The 15,716-nt window shown below is 45.0% G+C and overlaps 2 protein-coding genes across 2 annotated transcripts; one reads left to right on the forward strand and one right to left on the reverse strand.

Annotated features, from left to right (window-relative positions):
• The first annotated feature begins 3,192 nt into the window (after positions 1–3,192).
• Positions 3,193–14,775, forward strand: LOC136461765 (short-chain dehydrogenase TIC 32 B, chloroplastic-like). The gene is made up of 9 exons (XM_066461077.1): positions 3,193–3,334; positions 3,460–3,655; positions 12,717–12,948; positions 13,117–13,196; positions 13,278–13,431; positions 13,504–13,582; positions 13,973–14,057; positions 14,166–14,212; positions 14,363–14,775. The coding sequence occupies exons 2-9, from the start codon at positions 3,538–3,540 to the stop codon at positions 14,528–14,530; spliced, it is 963 nt and encodes a 320-aa protein (XP_066317174.1). The 5' UTR covers positions 3,193–3,334; positions 3,460–3,537; the 3' UTR covers positions 14,531–14,775.
• A 213-nt stretch (positions 14,776–14,988) lies between these two features.
• On the reverse strand, positions 14,989–15,411 carry LOC136461776 (uncharacterized). The gene has a single exon (XM_066461088.1). It carries the CDS (start codon positions 15,409–15,411, stop codon positions 14,989–14,991), a length of 423 nt encoding a protein of 140 aa, XP_066317185.1.
• Between the last annotated feature and the right edge of the window lie 305 nt (positions 15,412–15,716).

The following is a 15,716-nucleotide window of genomic DNA, read 5'->3' on the forward strand; positions in this document are numbered from 1 at the left end:
CCTGAACAGCGGCCGGGGGCGGACCTCCACGGGCGGTCAGCCTGGAGCAGATCTGCGCCTCCGTGCCTCCACGGGGCGGGGCGGGGACGGGAAGGAGTGGCGCCGGATTCGAGCAGGAGCGGCTAGGGAAGGGAGGAGGGGAGCTGCGCCTGGCTCCGGTGGCCGCCGGCGAGCCCTTCCCGGCCACAAGCGCGTCGCCCAGGCCGGCCCTACGCGTCGCACGGCTGCCCGCCGGCCGCGTCGCACCAGACGCCCCTCCCGGCCGCTCCTCCGTCAGTCGCACAGTAGTCGCGCGGCCGCTCCTGCCGCCCGCGCTGCCCGAGCGCGCGAAGCCGCGCCGCCAGCACTCGCCTGGCCGCGCCGCGAGGGGCCCCTCCACGCCGCCCAAGCGCCGGAGCCGGCCGCGCTGACCAGCCGCCGGAGCAGCCGCACCTGCCCGACCGCCCGAGCGCTGCGCCCGCGGATAGAAGGCCGAGACCGCATCGGGATGGATAGGAGAGTCACGGGTGAGTGGAAGGTTATTTTTGTCCTAGCTACTTCTAAGCCTGTCTTTTCCTTTTTTTTAATTTTTTTTTACATAAACATCTAACAGAGTTATAAAGAGGGGTAGACTGAGTGTTCGTTTTTACAAAGCGGGGGTAAAAATGCAACATGGCGAAAAGCGAGGGTAAAATCACAATTGGGGTTCAAAGTAAGGGTAGAAACGCAATAGCCCCAATTATTTTTTGTCTGCGTAGTCGAAGACTGATGCTTGTTTAAATAGAAGAGATCGTGTGGTTGTTGCTCATCTGTCTACGAATGTGAGACACGAAGGGACAATATATGCGTTAGTTGGGAGAAGATGAAACTACAATTCTTATAAAAATCTCACTTGATATTCTGGTAAATAGGAGCACGTAGTGGTGAGATGGGGAGCGCAAGAGGCAGGAGGTGGTGTCCAAGTGACGTGAGTGGCTAATAAGTGATGGGTCTCGATCGGTGGAAGGCTGGAAGTCAGGCCCCATAGATGACGTGACTACTACTAATCACCATCAAACGGCTAGGATAATCAGCAGCAATGGTGGGAATTAAAAGGATGACGTGGCACTCTCTGGTATAAGATAAAATAGGGTAGTCGAGTTTATCTTTATAAGAGTAATAGATTAGTACTCTCAGTAATTCATTTTGTTTTGTCATGCTCTCGGAGCAGACAATAATTCATCATTTAACCAAAGACATAAATCAGAAACACAATCCATGATCCAAAATACCCCCTGGCCCGAAATAGCGCCAAATGTGAGATGCACGCAGCACAGCCTAAAATAATGGAGAATTTATATTTGTAAAAATATCCGTAGTGATCTCTCTAAACTACTAGCAACAAAAACAATGGCAAACGGAGCAAAAAAAAAAAAGAGAGGAAGAAACACCCTTCCTCAGTACCACGTACGTGTTCATATGTTGTTAGTCTAAAACGGCCGTTTAGCTCGTTTGCACATCATTTAATTAAATGTCATATAGTGATACATCATTTTCATTTAAACAACCGTTTTACCTGTCTGAGTGTCCGATTAGGCCAAATGATGGCTAAACAGCGAGTGGTCGTCTGTTTATCGTTTAACACTTGTGATAACACTCTAAGTTTGTACTCCATTCCAAAATAACTATACATCTCAAAAAGTTAATATTTTTATATATTCTTAATATGTTTATTATGAAAATATATTCCGTTATTAATCAAATGATACTTGTTGCGCATCATAAATATTCCGATGAAGAAAAATAAAGCCGATAGAAGGCACTGTCAAGGTTGGATTCCCACCCCAATCACGGTTAACAAGGATTTAGTTTAATGTCTCCGTCAACCTAAAAACAGACTTTGCACACTTAATTAAGGCCCTGTTCGCTTCGCTGAAAAAACAAGTCGAAACACTGTTCCGGCTGATTTATTGTGAGAGAAAAACACGGTTCCGGCTAAAAAAACAAGCTGAAAAAGACGGATTATAAAAGAAGTGAACATGGCCAAATTCTTTTATAAGGAGACCTGCCAAGTTCTCGCCAGTACAACACGAATCCAGATTTTTTTTACGCAATCATTTCTCAATATAGGCAAAGCAGAAGAACTAATACAACACCTTAGGGTGCGTTTACAAGTAATTCTGATTTTCAAGTGAAAATAGTGTTTTCTGTTTTTTTTCTGTATATAAGAGCTAGAGTCGTTTTGCAGGTACTAGGGCTAGGGGAATCCTTATTACTAACCAAACAGGTAATTAACACATTGTTCAGTGTATTATAAAATCGTTTCTCTAGAACACGTATCCACTACGTTGTTCCAATAGGAACCGAATGAGAAAGGGATTATGATTGACTTATAAATCTTAATGCGTGACTTAAATCCGTGTTTAAAAAAATGTGCTTGATCCCTAATCATCTGTTTCCTGTACCAAGTCTGCATCGTCATAAAACTCCGATTCTTAAAACGAGAAAAGAGAAATCACTGTGAAAAGACCAACTCGTCTCATCTCAACTCTGAAACCCTTGTTTTTTTTCTTACAGAGATAAAAATGTGTTTGATTTGATCCCTAACCTGTCTCCTATAACAAGTTTACATCGTGTCATAAACTCTTCTAAAGTAACAACAACTAGAAACACAGAGCGAGAAGGAGTCACGTGATTCATGAACAGCTCCGGCTGTAAAACGAAAGGAATTCTCATGTGCTTGCGCAAAAAAAAAAGAAGGGAATTCTCATGTGGTGGTTCTCGGTCTGAACTCTGAAACTCTTTTCTTTTCTTTCCCGGTGAAAAAAATAATGGAAGACATTTCGTTATCCTGTCTGTTCCTAGAGAGCTCTCTGTCCCTTGGTGTCCAAGACAAGAACCCCCGCAGAACCACGAGGCAGGGCCACCTCGCACCAGCAGATCGGAGTCCAATCCCTTTCCGGCCGGTCGCCTCCGTGCTCTCTGTCTCCCTCCCCTCCCCTCCCCGCCCCGCCCCGCGCCCGCGTTGGCGTTGCGCTCCTCGTCTCCGTCCACTCCCCTCCCCGCCCCGCCCCGCGCCCGCGTTGGCGTTGCGCTCCTCCTACAGCCTGTTCGTTTGGCCGTGGCTTGTCGTAAATGATCGTAAATTTTCAGTCGAAACAGTATTTTTCTCTTACACAAACAGCCAGCGATACTTTTTCACGAACCAGCAACGATACGAACCAGCCAACCGAACAGGCTGCTGCTCCCCAACCAAACTGTTACCCGCATCCCCAACCATAAATAACCTCACCCCTCTCCCTCCGCCCTCTTCCCATGCACGCCCGCTCCCGTTTCCGCCCTCCGCTCCACTTCCCGCCGCAATAAACAAGTCGAGGTGCAGCGGTGGTGCCGGCATTGCCGAGACTTCCGTGATTCTTGCACTTCTTGGTTGGCTATCTATATCTACTACGGCTTCGTTGGCTGGCTCACCTCTTGTTTTCGTTCTCTTCTTGGCTGCAGTTGGGAGTTTGCTTCGGTTGGGCCGGGGGTTCAGATCGTTCTTTACTGGAGTAGAGAAAGAGAATTCAGTTGGCGGCGATGCGTATCCTCTCGCTCATCACCGGCAAGGCGGGCGCCAGCGGGTTCGGGTCCGCGTCCACGGCGGAGCAGGTCACCGACGGCGTCGATGCCAGCCGCCTCACCGTCGTTATCACAGGTAATCCGTTAAACCACCGACAGATTCGTAGAAAAGAAGATTCCCCTTCTATAATGATGATGATGCTAGAAGATGATGATGCTAGTGTTAAAAACATTTAGGATCTCTAGCAGTAGATCTAGGAGGGATACACATGGATTCGGAATAACACATGCACATGTAAACCTAGAACACTACACCGAGAGAGAGACAGAGAGACAGAGGGGTGTGAGGAGAGTGAAGAGTTCATAGACCAGTGGATCCTGTGGAGTTGGAGCTCGATCCGGCCATCGCTGGTTCGTTGATGGAGGCAGCACACGAGCAACGACGGTCGGTGAAGAGAGGCGACACAGTGGAGACGGTGATGCAGTGCAGTGGCGACAGGGGTGACGGTGGCGGCGGAGGCGCTTCCCGTCACTGGCTGCGCCCCTCACTAGATCGGGTTTAGGGTTTGTCGGTGGGAGTACGGCTCACGGTGAACCTCGTACTGAGAGCCGCCGGCCCCCACCTCTTTATATAGCGCAGTGTGATAGGGTCCTCCAGCCATAGATGGGCTGAGCGCTCCCGATCAGGGCGCGGATCAAAGACCCATCAAGCCGTTGGGCTTAATGGTGGAGAGATCATTCCAATATTCTCCTCCTTGATCTTAACTTATACCTTAACTTTAATACTTTTCACTTTTACTTATTCCATCATAGATTAGTGCATAGAGCGTGCTTCCTCGTCACGATCAATTGCCGATAGATTTAACAGCTACAATGCACGTCTCTGATCTGAAATAGATACTTTAACTTTGGGGCCCTTTATAGTCCAGGAATCATAGGCCTTCCCTTAAACCCATGCTGGCTACATGTTCTCTGAACACGTTGGGTGGTAAGCCTTTTGTAGGCGGATCCGCGAGCATCTTTTCGGTACTTATATGCTCAAGACTTATCATTTGATCCCGGACTCTATCCTTCACAATATAATACTTTATGTCAATGTGTTTGGCAGCACCACTTGACCTATTATTGTGAGCATACTATACTACTGGATTATTATCGCAGTATAACTTCAGTGGTCTATAGATGTCGTCAACCACTTTCAAACCGGGTATGAACTTCTTTAGCCAGTTCACCTGCCCCGTTGCCTCATAACACGCTACAAACTCGGCATACATTGTGGACGATGTAGTGACGGTTTGCTTTGAGCTTTTCCATGAAACAGCTCCCCCTGCGAGAGTGAATACATATCCAGACGTGGATTTTTTATTATCTCCCGCATAATCAAAATCTAAATATCCCACTATATGGAGTGAATCAGATCTTCTATACGTCATCATGAGGCCTTTCGTTCCTTGCAAATAACGCAAGACTTTCCTTACCAATTTACAATGTTCTATTCCAGGATTGCTCTGGAATCTGCCAAGTAACCCGGTAACAAATGCCAAGTCAGGGTGCGTACATACTTGAGCATATTGCAAGCTTCCGACAGTTAAAGCATATGGAACCGCTTTCATTTGATCGATCTCATATTGGTTCCTAGGGCATTGAAAATTCCCATATCTGTCGCCCTTGACTATAGGAGCAGGTGAGGTACTACATTTGTGCATACTGAATTTCTTTAAGATTTTCTCTATGTATGCCTTTTGTGACAGTCCTAATACCCCTTTACTTCTATCTCGGTGAATCTCGATCCCTAGAACGGACGAAGCTTCACCAAGATCTTTCATATCAAATTTTGAGGACAAAAACTTCTTTGACTCCAGTAGTAGACTGACATCACTACTAACAAGTAAGATATCATCCACATACAGGACAAGGAAGATGAACTTCCAATTCTTAAACTTTGTATAGACACAATTGTCCTCTACATTCTCTTTAAACCCAAAATTTCTTATTGTCTGATCAAACTTCAAGTACCACTGTCTTGAAGTTTGTTTGAATCCATAAATAGATTTCTTTAGGCGGCATCCTAATCGTTCTTTTCCTTCCATGACAAAACCTTTCGGTTGTGCCATGTAAACATTTTCCTCCAAGTCTCCGTTGAAAAATGCCATCTTTACATTCATCTGATGTAACTCTAAATCGTAATGTGCCACTAATGCCATTATGATTCTGAAGGAATCCTTACATAAGACTGGAGAAAAGGTCTCATTGTAATTAATCCCTTCTCTTTGTGTAAAGCCTTTTGCCATAAGTCGGACTTTATATCTCTCTATATTTCCTTGAGAGTCAAGTTTTGTTTTGTAGACCCATTTATAGCTACTGTTTTGGCTCCTTTAGGAATTATCTCCAAATCCCAAACTTTATTTGCATTCATTGATTTCATTTCATCTTCCATGGCCTCAAGCCACTTTGATGAATGATCACTTTTCATGGCTTCTTCAAATGAGGTGGGATCATCCTCCATTTAAAATTCTTTAGTGTTGTACACTTCATAATCAGTAGGAATAGCTGATTTTCTAACTCTTTGAGACCTTCTAGGAGCCTTCTCATTTGGCACATTTTCTGTTTGAGGCTGTTGTTGCTCTCCCTCATGTGTGGCAATAGGTTCTATAAGATCCTAAGGAATAGGTTCCTCATCATCATTCATTGTTGCCATAGGCGGGATATCAATAGGTGCTGGCACCACAGTGTCTTGTACTGTCGGTGCAGCAACAGCAGGTAGTGAGAAAAATATCTCATAAATTATCGGAGTGGGTGCATACACCCGCTTCTCTTTAAGGTCAATTTCTCGAGCTACCATGCTCCCTCTCATCATTTCATCCTCTAGGAAGATAGCGTGTCTCGTTTCCACAAACTTTGTATGTCTATCTGGACAGTAGAAATGAAAACCTTTTAACTTTTCTGAGTAGCCAATGAAATGGCAACTCATTGTTTTGGGATCTAGCTTCCCAATGTTTGGGTTAAAAACTTTAGCCTCAGCAGGGCTCCCCCACACACGCAAGTGGTTAAGTGAGGGTACTCTTCCTATCCACAACTCATACGGTGTTTTGGGCACTGACTTACTTGGTACTCTATTGAGAATATGAATGGTAGTTTTTAACGCCTCCATCCACAGACTCATCGGTAAAGTGGAGTAACTTATCATACTACGCACCATATCTATCAGGGTACGGTTACGCCTTTCAGCTACTCCATTTTGCTGAGGTTCGCCCGGTGTTGAATACTGGGCGACTATACATTTTCCTATAAGAACCTTGCAAAAGGTCCAGGAACTTGTCCATACGGGGTATGCTGACCGTAGTACTCCTCCCATGGTCAGACCTGACTATCTTAATCTTTAAATCATGCTGATTTTCAACTTCTGCTTTAAATATTTTGAATTTATCCAACGCTTCTGTTCTTTCTTTAATTGGATAAATGTAGCCATAACGGAAGTAATCATCTGTGAATGTTATGAATGAATTAAAACCATCCACACTCTTTATAGGAAAGGGACCATAGATATCTGTGTGAATAATCTATAGAATTCCTGCGCTTCGTTTGTCATCTTTCTTAATTTTCTTTACATACTTTCCTTTTATGCAATCTCTACATTGTTCTAAATTTAAGAGCTGTAATGGAGGAAAAATATCATTCTTAACTAGACTTTTTATTCTCCCCCTCGAGATATGGCCTAAACGACAGTGCCATAATTTCGACAACGCATCGTGAGCTCTCTTTCGTTTTCTGTTTGCATTGTTCGATGAAGATACATTCTCATTCACATCACATACGGAATTCACATTTTCACGAAGTGATAACAAATAAAGCTCGTCTTGTCGGAAGCCAAGACCAATACATCTATTATTAAACAATATCTGACATTTGCCATTTTCAAAATGGCAATCATAAACATCATGGTCCAACTTTGATACACTAATCAAGTTTCTTTGCAAAGAAGGTACATAAAGAACATCTTTACGAAAAAGTATGAAGCCATCAGCAAGCTCTAGCGGAAGATCACCAACGGCCTCAACATCTGCTTGTACTCCATTTGCGACTTTAATGAAACTTTCGCTTCTTTGCAAAATTCTCATCGAACGGAATTCCTGTAATGAATTAGCAATATGAATAGTTGCACCTGAATCAATCCACCAAGTAGATTTTGAAAACTTGACATACAAGGATTCATTTACGAACGTAATAATGTTCTCACCTTTATTTTTCATAATCATCTTTAGGAAATCGGGACAATTCTTCTTATAATGTCCCGTCTTCTTACAGTAGAGACACTGATCTTTATCCACTGGAAATTGCTTGCTCTGAGACTGTTACATGGGACCCTTTCCAGATGACTTGGAGGAAGAGCTGTTATTATAGTTCTTTTTCTTATCTTTTAGGTAGTTGATAATACCACCCTGTGAAACTTTTATTCTTTCCTCCTCCTACACACACATGGCTATGAGCTTTTCTAAATCCCATTTCTCGGGCTGTATGTTGTAATTAACAACAAAGGTGTCAAATTTTTTTGGCAAAGAAGCAAAAATCAAATGAATAAGAAACTCATCATTGAGTGCCAAATTCATTGGTTTGAGCTTAGATACCAAATTGCTCATTCTCAGTATGTGCTCTCTAATGCCACTGCCGTCACCAGAGTACCTTTTTGTGACCAGCTGCTTGATCAGCCGGGTTGCATATGTCTTTGAAGAGCCAGTGAACTGACTCTTTATTCTTTCTAGGTACTCTGTGATCGTGTCACCGTCTGAAATTGAGCCCACTATTGCAGGCTCAATTGTATTCTTTATCATAGCCAAATATTTCTTATTGGCTGTGACCCACTTTCTATTTTCAAGGTCAAAAGACATCTTTACGGGAGCAAAGTCTCGCTCTCTGTTCTGCCATGCAGCATCAGTCTCATCTGTCTCCCTCATCAGTGCCACAGGTTCTTTGGGACACGGTGTGGTGACTACCCAGTCCACCTCAGCCAATATGAAGGCCAAGTCGATCTTTTTCTTCTATTCAATGTAGTTATCCCCTTTTAGAGTGGGGATCTCTTTGATACAACTCATCAAGTTGTATCCACCTAAAAACATAATTCAAATAGTGTAAGAACACAAATAATAACAATAACAATTGCATGTTTTATTTTCAATGTTGGTTAAAATTAAAACATACAATTGTTCTTTACACTAATTCTACATCACCGTTGGGCAGAAATAGAATTAATGCAAGACAAAACATCATAATATTGCCATTAATCAACGTTGGTCAGAATAACAATAATATTATAATCAATTTAAAACATATCCATTTTCAAAATTAAATTCTTCCGTTGGTTCGAATTTAATAATGAAAATTACATCTTTAAATACGCAGCGGAAACATTAACATTCAATAATCATTTTTCCAGAAACATAAAGGTACTGTTTTGTTCTCTATGCAAAATTATCGTTGGATCAAAAATTTGCATAGAATTTGACATCAAAATCAATTCAAATTCATCAAATATGAAGTAAACAGTTTCTGGAAAAAACAAATAAACAGTTCCCGAGCTATCTGTGTACAGGCCATTTTGGCCCAGCAACGCACGCGCGGCCCAGCTCGCGGAGCCCAACGCGCGCGCCCCAAGCGGCCCAGCCGCATGGCCCTTTTTTCGGCCAATCCTTTTCTGTTGGCCCAACGGCCAAAACGGCCCAGCCCAGCGCTCGCGGCTCGCGGTCCCTAGCTTCCTAGGCCGCAACGTGGGCCTGGGCCGGGAAACTCCAAACCCGCCTGGGCCAATTTTGGCCCGAGCGCTCCTAGCCGTTGATCTCAGGGCAACGAGATCCGACGGCTCAGCACACATTTCAGAGGAATAAAAAATCAGCAGCGGCGGCGATCCCCTGAAACCCTAACTCCCATTTCTCTTTTGCTTTTCCTCAGCGCAACCGTGGTGGCCAGAGGATGGCGGCGTCGCCGCCCAGTCACCTCGCCGGTGAGGTGATGCCCCGCCGCAGCAAATCCACATCCCATCCCTCATTTCTTTCTCCCGTTCCTCTCTCCACCCAGCAGCAGAGTGGCGGCCGCCCATGGCTGGCCGACGGAGGAAGAAGATGGCGGCGCCGCCACGGGACCCCTCGCCGGCGCGCGCGCTCGCCCGAGGCTGAGCGTGCCGCCGTCGAGTGGCCTCCGACGGTGCCCTGAGTTGGGCGGAGCCCGCGCGCTCGAGGTTAGGCGCGACCCCCCTTCTCTGCTGTGAGCCCGAGCCCATGGCTCGGCTATCTCTCCCGCGCGCCGCCACAGAGGCGGCTGGCGACGGTGATGGGACGGCCGGGCCCCATGTAGGCGTGCCCCTGATGACCGTCCCTTTTCTGTTAGGGTTAGGGTTTCTCTTTCTTGATCCGATTCAAAATCGGACCAACTTCTTTGGATTTCTTTTGATTTTTTTTTCTGATCTAGATCCACGTACTAGATAGGCTGGCTCTGATACCATTGTTAAAAACATTTAGGATCTCTAGCAGTAGATCTAGGAGGGATACACATGGATTCGGAATAACACATGCACATGTAAACCTAGAACACTACACCGAGAGGGAGTCAGAGAGATAGAGGGGTGTGAGGAGAGTGAAGAGTTCACAGACCAGTGGATCCCGTGGAGTTGGAGCTCGATCCGGCCATCGCTGGTTCGTTGATGGAGGCAGCACACGGGCAGCGACGGTCGGTGAAGAGAGGCGACGCAGTGGAGACGGTGATGCAGTGCAGTGGCGACAGGGATGACGGTGGCGGCGAAGGCGCTTCCCGTCACTGGCTACGCCCCTCACTAGATCGGGTTTAGGGTTTATCGGTGGGAGTACGGCTCACAGTGAACCTCGTACTGAGAGCCGCCAGCCCCCACCTCTTTATATAGCGTAGTGTGACAGGGGCCCTCCAGCCATAGATGGGCCGGGCGCCCCCGATCAGGGCGCGGATCAAAGGCCCATCATGCCGTTGGGCTTAATGGTGGAGAGATCATTCCAACAGCTAGAACATACTGTTTCTTGCGTTGGTGAATGTGTGGTGCTTCCTGCTGTTATGTTGCTTGACTTGATGAAACTGAAATTAGCCGGTTTTATTTCCTCTGTGATTGCCGCTGCTCTAGATTCTCGACAACTTCCCTTTTTGGGCGCTTGATAAGGAGGGATGGGTAGATCTTCACCTGCCACTACTAATTTGCGTCGCAGGTCAGATGCGCACCCTTGATTTAATTGCTGGTTACATGTTGTTGTCAACTGTCTCCAATAGGAGACCTATATGGAGACCCAAACTTAAAATGGGTCTCCAACACAATATCTATAGCCTCCAACAGAGTACCTATATAGAAGACCCATTTTAGGTGCTAAGAGAGGTATAACCCAAATCTGATTATGCTCTCTTCTGGAGACCCATTTGCAAAAAAGATTCTTTTTTTATCTTGTTGTTGGAGAAGACTAAAACTGGAGATCGAACATTTTAACTGTAGCGCTACGTGAAATAGGTCTTGCGTTTTGGGTATCGATCGTTGGAGACAGTCTCACTGGGTTTTCTCGCAACTGGTCGTTGTTTTATGAGCCGTACGTGCGTATGCAGCCTCGCAACTGTTTGTAATTTCACTGTGGAATCTCACGTGTTTTTTTGGGTTTGTGTTGGTAGCTTTTTCATAACGAAACATCCTTTTTTGTGAACTATTCGTCATTAGATGGTCAGGTTTACAGTTTAGACCTAGATTTATGAGTTTGCTGTGATATCTTTGTGTACGAAATTGACTGTCAACAACTTGTTGTTGCCACTAGCTTTCTCACAACTGCACTAGTGAATGTTGAGATGTACTGTACGCCAAGTTTTCCTGTCAACTATATATAACTACCAACTAATTAACATCTCCTTACAGTGACCTGCATCTTACTGAAAATTACACTAGAACCTGTGAGCAAGTAGTGAAGGACTTATATGCATAAGAAGTCAAAGCTATTATTCTCCAGTGTAGTTCGAGAAAAAAAAAGTAAAAGCTATTATATTAGATGATGGTTTCCTACTCAACACTGTGGTTACATTACAGTGGGATGATGGATTTTCCTTTTTACTTTTTTTCTAAAAGATGGATATTTCTTCCTTTTTGCGTGAAAAAGGAGAGTTTGAGTTTGGGCCTACGTGGTCCTTTGGCACAATCATTTTTGTGTGGCCTTGAATGAATTGTCCATAGTGTAATGTTGTCTGATCTTTTTCGAATTAGCACTGCTGGCAACTGTACCCGCTTTTGTTGCAATGCATCTTTTGTTTTCGTGGTAGTTTGATATACTTTTATCAGAATTGACAATGTCTCACCAGTGGTAATATAACACCAACATTATATTGTACTAGTTGTACATAAACTCTCTTTCGCTATCTTAATTGAAAGGCAGAGCTCCTGCCATTGCGTTCAAAAAAAAATTATATTGTACTAGTTTGTTGACTTCCTATAAGTCTTAAGTACCTTGTTTTCAACATATAACTGCTTCTCCATGTGCAAAGAAAAGTGATTGGGAACTGAGATGATGTGGCAGCAACAACCTGCACCAATGTCTCTGTATCGTTATTCTGACGAGACCACAATTTATGAACTGGAGCAAATTTCCACCTCTCCTTTGCTGGCACATAATTGCTCACAGCAATGTTGTTCCATATGGTGGCAAGTGTAACGAGGTCAACAATGCAGGATCCTTTCAGTTAGATGGCTATCATCTTCTATCTTTTTCATTTCACTATAGTATTTTGAGGGCACATGAAGCTTTGTTGGGATTTTTTTTTAGTGGAGTAAATTTGATGCCATTGCCACTTATGTTTGTTGGGAACTTGGAATGTATGAAAGTAGAGTAGTTCTGAATTTTTGGTCAAGGGTGTATGAATGCTCAGGAAGTCCAAGGTTGGATTAAAAGGGAGGTTGCATTGGGATTTTACCATTACAGCAGTTTCTGCTTGGTAGGATTCAGTTCATGAGCTTATGCATTGTTTCTTATTCATGTGGCTTAGGATATTTCATTTCTTTTTCTCAAGTTTGTAAGCATTCCTTTTACAGTTTTTACTGCCATCATTTATAGTTAAGTAAAATTAAAGTCAATCACAACCAGCACTCATTTCCAAGATGTTGAAAATCTATTGATTTCCTAATTTTATTAAAACTTGTAATTTCTGGCATATATCAGGAGGAGCTAGTGGCATTGGTCTGGAGACCTCAAGAGTCTTCGCCCTGAGAGGAGCCCATGTGGTCATTGCTGCTAGAAACACAGAGGCTGCATCAGAAGCAAGGAAGAGCATCATGGAGAAGAACCCAACAGCACGTATTGATGTTCTGAAGCTTGACCTCAGCTCCCTCAAGTCTGTCAGGGCTTTCGCGGACCAGTTCAACTCGATGAAACTTCCTCTGAACATCCTGATGTAACCCTCTTCACCTCTTGTTATGCTTGACTTTCTTTGATATATATGAAAGCTTCCTTTGCTTTGGTTAAATTTATCTCCAGCTTATGTATATTACTTACACGCCAATTGTAGCGCTTTCCTCTTTGCACTGAATTAAGCCTTGAGGAATCCTTTTCTGTTCCACAGAAATAATGCAGGTGTGATGTTCTGCCCTTTTCAACTGTCTAAAGATGGGGTTGAGATGCAATTCGCGACCAATCATCTCGGTATTCCCCCACTGACAACATGTCTTACTTAAAACAGCTAAAATGGGTCTCATTGTCCGGTACTGACTTTTGTTTTATCAGGACACTTTCTGCTTACCAATCTCCTCCTTGATACTATGAAAGCCACTGCCAAGTCTACTGGTATTGAGGGTCGCATTGTGAACTTGTCATCAGTTGCCCACCACCATACATATCCAAAGGGAATTGACTTTGATAAACTCAACGATGAGAAAATGTATGTGTATTTATGGTTCTTTGTAGGGATTGACTGTTGATTGAACTGCAAGTAATGATCTTTTATTGGCAGATACAACGACAAAATGGCTTATGGACAGTCTAAGCTGGCAAACTTACTGCATGCAAAGGAGCTCTCTAGAAGGCTGAAGGTATTGTTTTTGGTTATCCTAATATTATCCATTTTTCTTATTCGTTTGGGAAGGATAGAAACCTGAAGAGAAACAATTTGTCCATCATGGCCCTGATGCTTTGGCCTGATAAGGTGCTAACTGTAAGAGGCAAGTCGGCAACTAGTAAGCAATAGCCATTGCAAACTTTGGGATTTAGATAACTTCATATCCTTAGGGATCTTGATAGTACTGTATCGTTATGAATTCCAGACATTATTTGCTCTAGTTCCCTTAGATCTATGTATCAACATTCACTGTTGTAATGTATGACACTTGTTAAAACTCTGAAACCTACTCCTGGTTCTCAAATTATGTGCCATCCTTCAGGATCCTGTTCTGACGCATCATTATTTCTATGTTTGTAAACAGGAAGAAGGAGCAAACATCACAGTTAACAGTGTCCATCCTGGATTGATCATGACCAATTTGATGAGACACTCCTTTGTTCTCATGAGTATGCTCTCTTTTTCTTGTTTTCTCACAGAGAATATATGTTCTCAGATCTTAGCTAGGAACACTTATCTTCCAATAATGTTCTGAAGCACCTTGTTTTCTCTTGCAGAGGTGCTTCAGGTTGCCACTTACATACTGTGGAAGAATGTACCCCAGGTTTGGAACCAGATCTTTGCACTTCATGTTTGGAGCCAGTTCTTGTTCATAGTGATAACAATAAAAAAACATTGTCATATGGTGAAAGTAATGAATCTAATATTATATTTTGCAACTTGTATTCTGAAATTTTGCATATGCATTTTTCAGGGAGCCGCAACTACTTGCTATGTAGGACTGAACCCTCAACTCAAGGGAGTGACAGGAAAATACTTTGCTGACTGCAACGTGGAGAAGACGAGCAAACTGGCGAGAAGTGAGGAGTTGGCAAAGCAACTCTGGGACTTCAGCGAGGAGCTGATCAAGTCTGCGAAATGAGAGCCGAAAGAGCTGGATCAGAGAAATGTTCTGTTCCTGCTTGGCATCTGGTGGTACAAGTGATGACTTGGTTAATATGTAGCGGGTGGTTATTAGGAACCTGAGCGATGGCTGGACCTCGTGGTGTTCAGAAATAAAATCTGCTTGCTTTCCTAGAATAATTAGTCTGGTGCGGCAATGATCAACTTGTAGCACTGTTAATATCTGTTCAATATACATGCAGCTCAGTTCTGGCTTGAAATTCAGAGTCGTGTTTGCCTGAGACACCATCAGTGTTTGATTCGTCTTTGTTATTTGGTTCAGCATTTGAATTGTGAATACAGATCTTGTTACATTCTGAACATCTCTGCTGTGTTGCCACTGAAACTAGAAGCCAAGATCCAAGATTCATATCTTATATACACCACAAAATTACTGCTTCATGTATGTAAACAGATCGAGAATCACACAAACACAGCCTATACTTGTTCTAGAAACACAGCCGGCGAAGATGGCTCGTCGTCATGTTCATCCTCCCACACCCCAACGGCCGTGGTGAACCAGACGGCGCCGGTTACCACGACGACGGCGAACACGAGGGGCACGATGACATCGGGCTTTGCCCGTCCGAACATGCTGGCGGGCACGCAGACGGCGTCCCACGGCGGGCCGTCGACCGGCAGGCCGACGGTGAACCCGTCGCCATTGCCGGTGGTGGTGCCCGGGCACGCCCGGGAGAGCGGCGCCCCGGGCCCGACGGCCCAGACGAAGGCGAGCTCCGGCGCGAATGCCGCCACGGCCACGGCCGTGGTGGCCACTGCCGTCCACGCGGCCGCGTAGAGCAACAGCGCGCGGCGCGCGAGGAGGCCCGCGAGGGAGAGGGAGGGGAAGGGGAACGCCATGGGGGTGGCGGTTGCTGGAGAGCTCGCGCGCGGCGTGAGGTTTATTAGCGCTAGCGGAGCGGGAGCGGGAGCGTCTGTCCCGTGGTTCGGGTGGGTGAAGAGGATTTGGCGGGAGAGCAGGTGACCGGTGGCACTTCACTTGCCTGCTCCGGCTCCGCAGTCAGGCTACGTGGGCCCCCACCTTCACTGGACCTCTAGTGGGCTGTGTACGTCACAGTTCAGCATGAGAGCTCGCCTGCCGCGGGCCGGCCCATTCTCTACACAGAAATCATGGACCTGCGTGCTGCCTGCCTTCTCCTGAACCC

Source organism: Miscanthus floridulus, chromosome 6, assembly GCF_019320115.1.
Source record: "Miscanthus floridulus cultivar M001 chromosome 6, ASM1932011v1, whole genome shotgun sequence".
NCBI lineage: Eukaryota > Viridiplantae > Streptophyta > Magnoliopsida > Poales > Poaceae > Miscanthus > Miscanthus floridulus.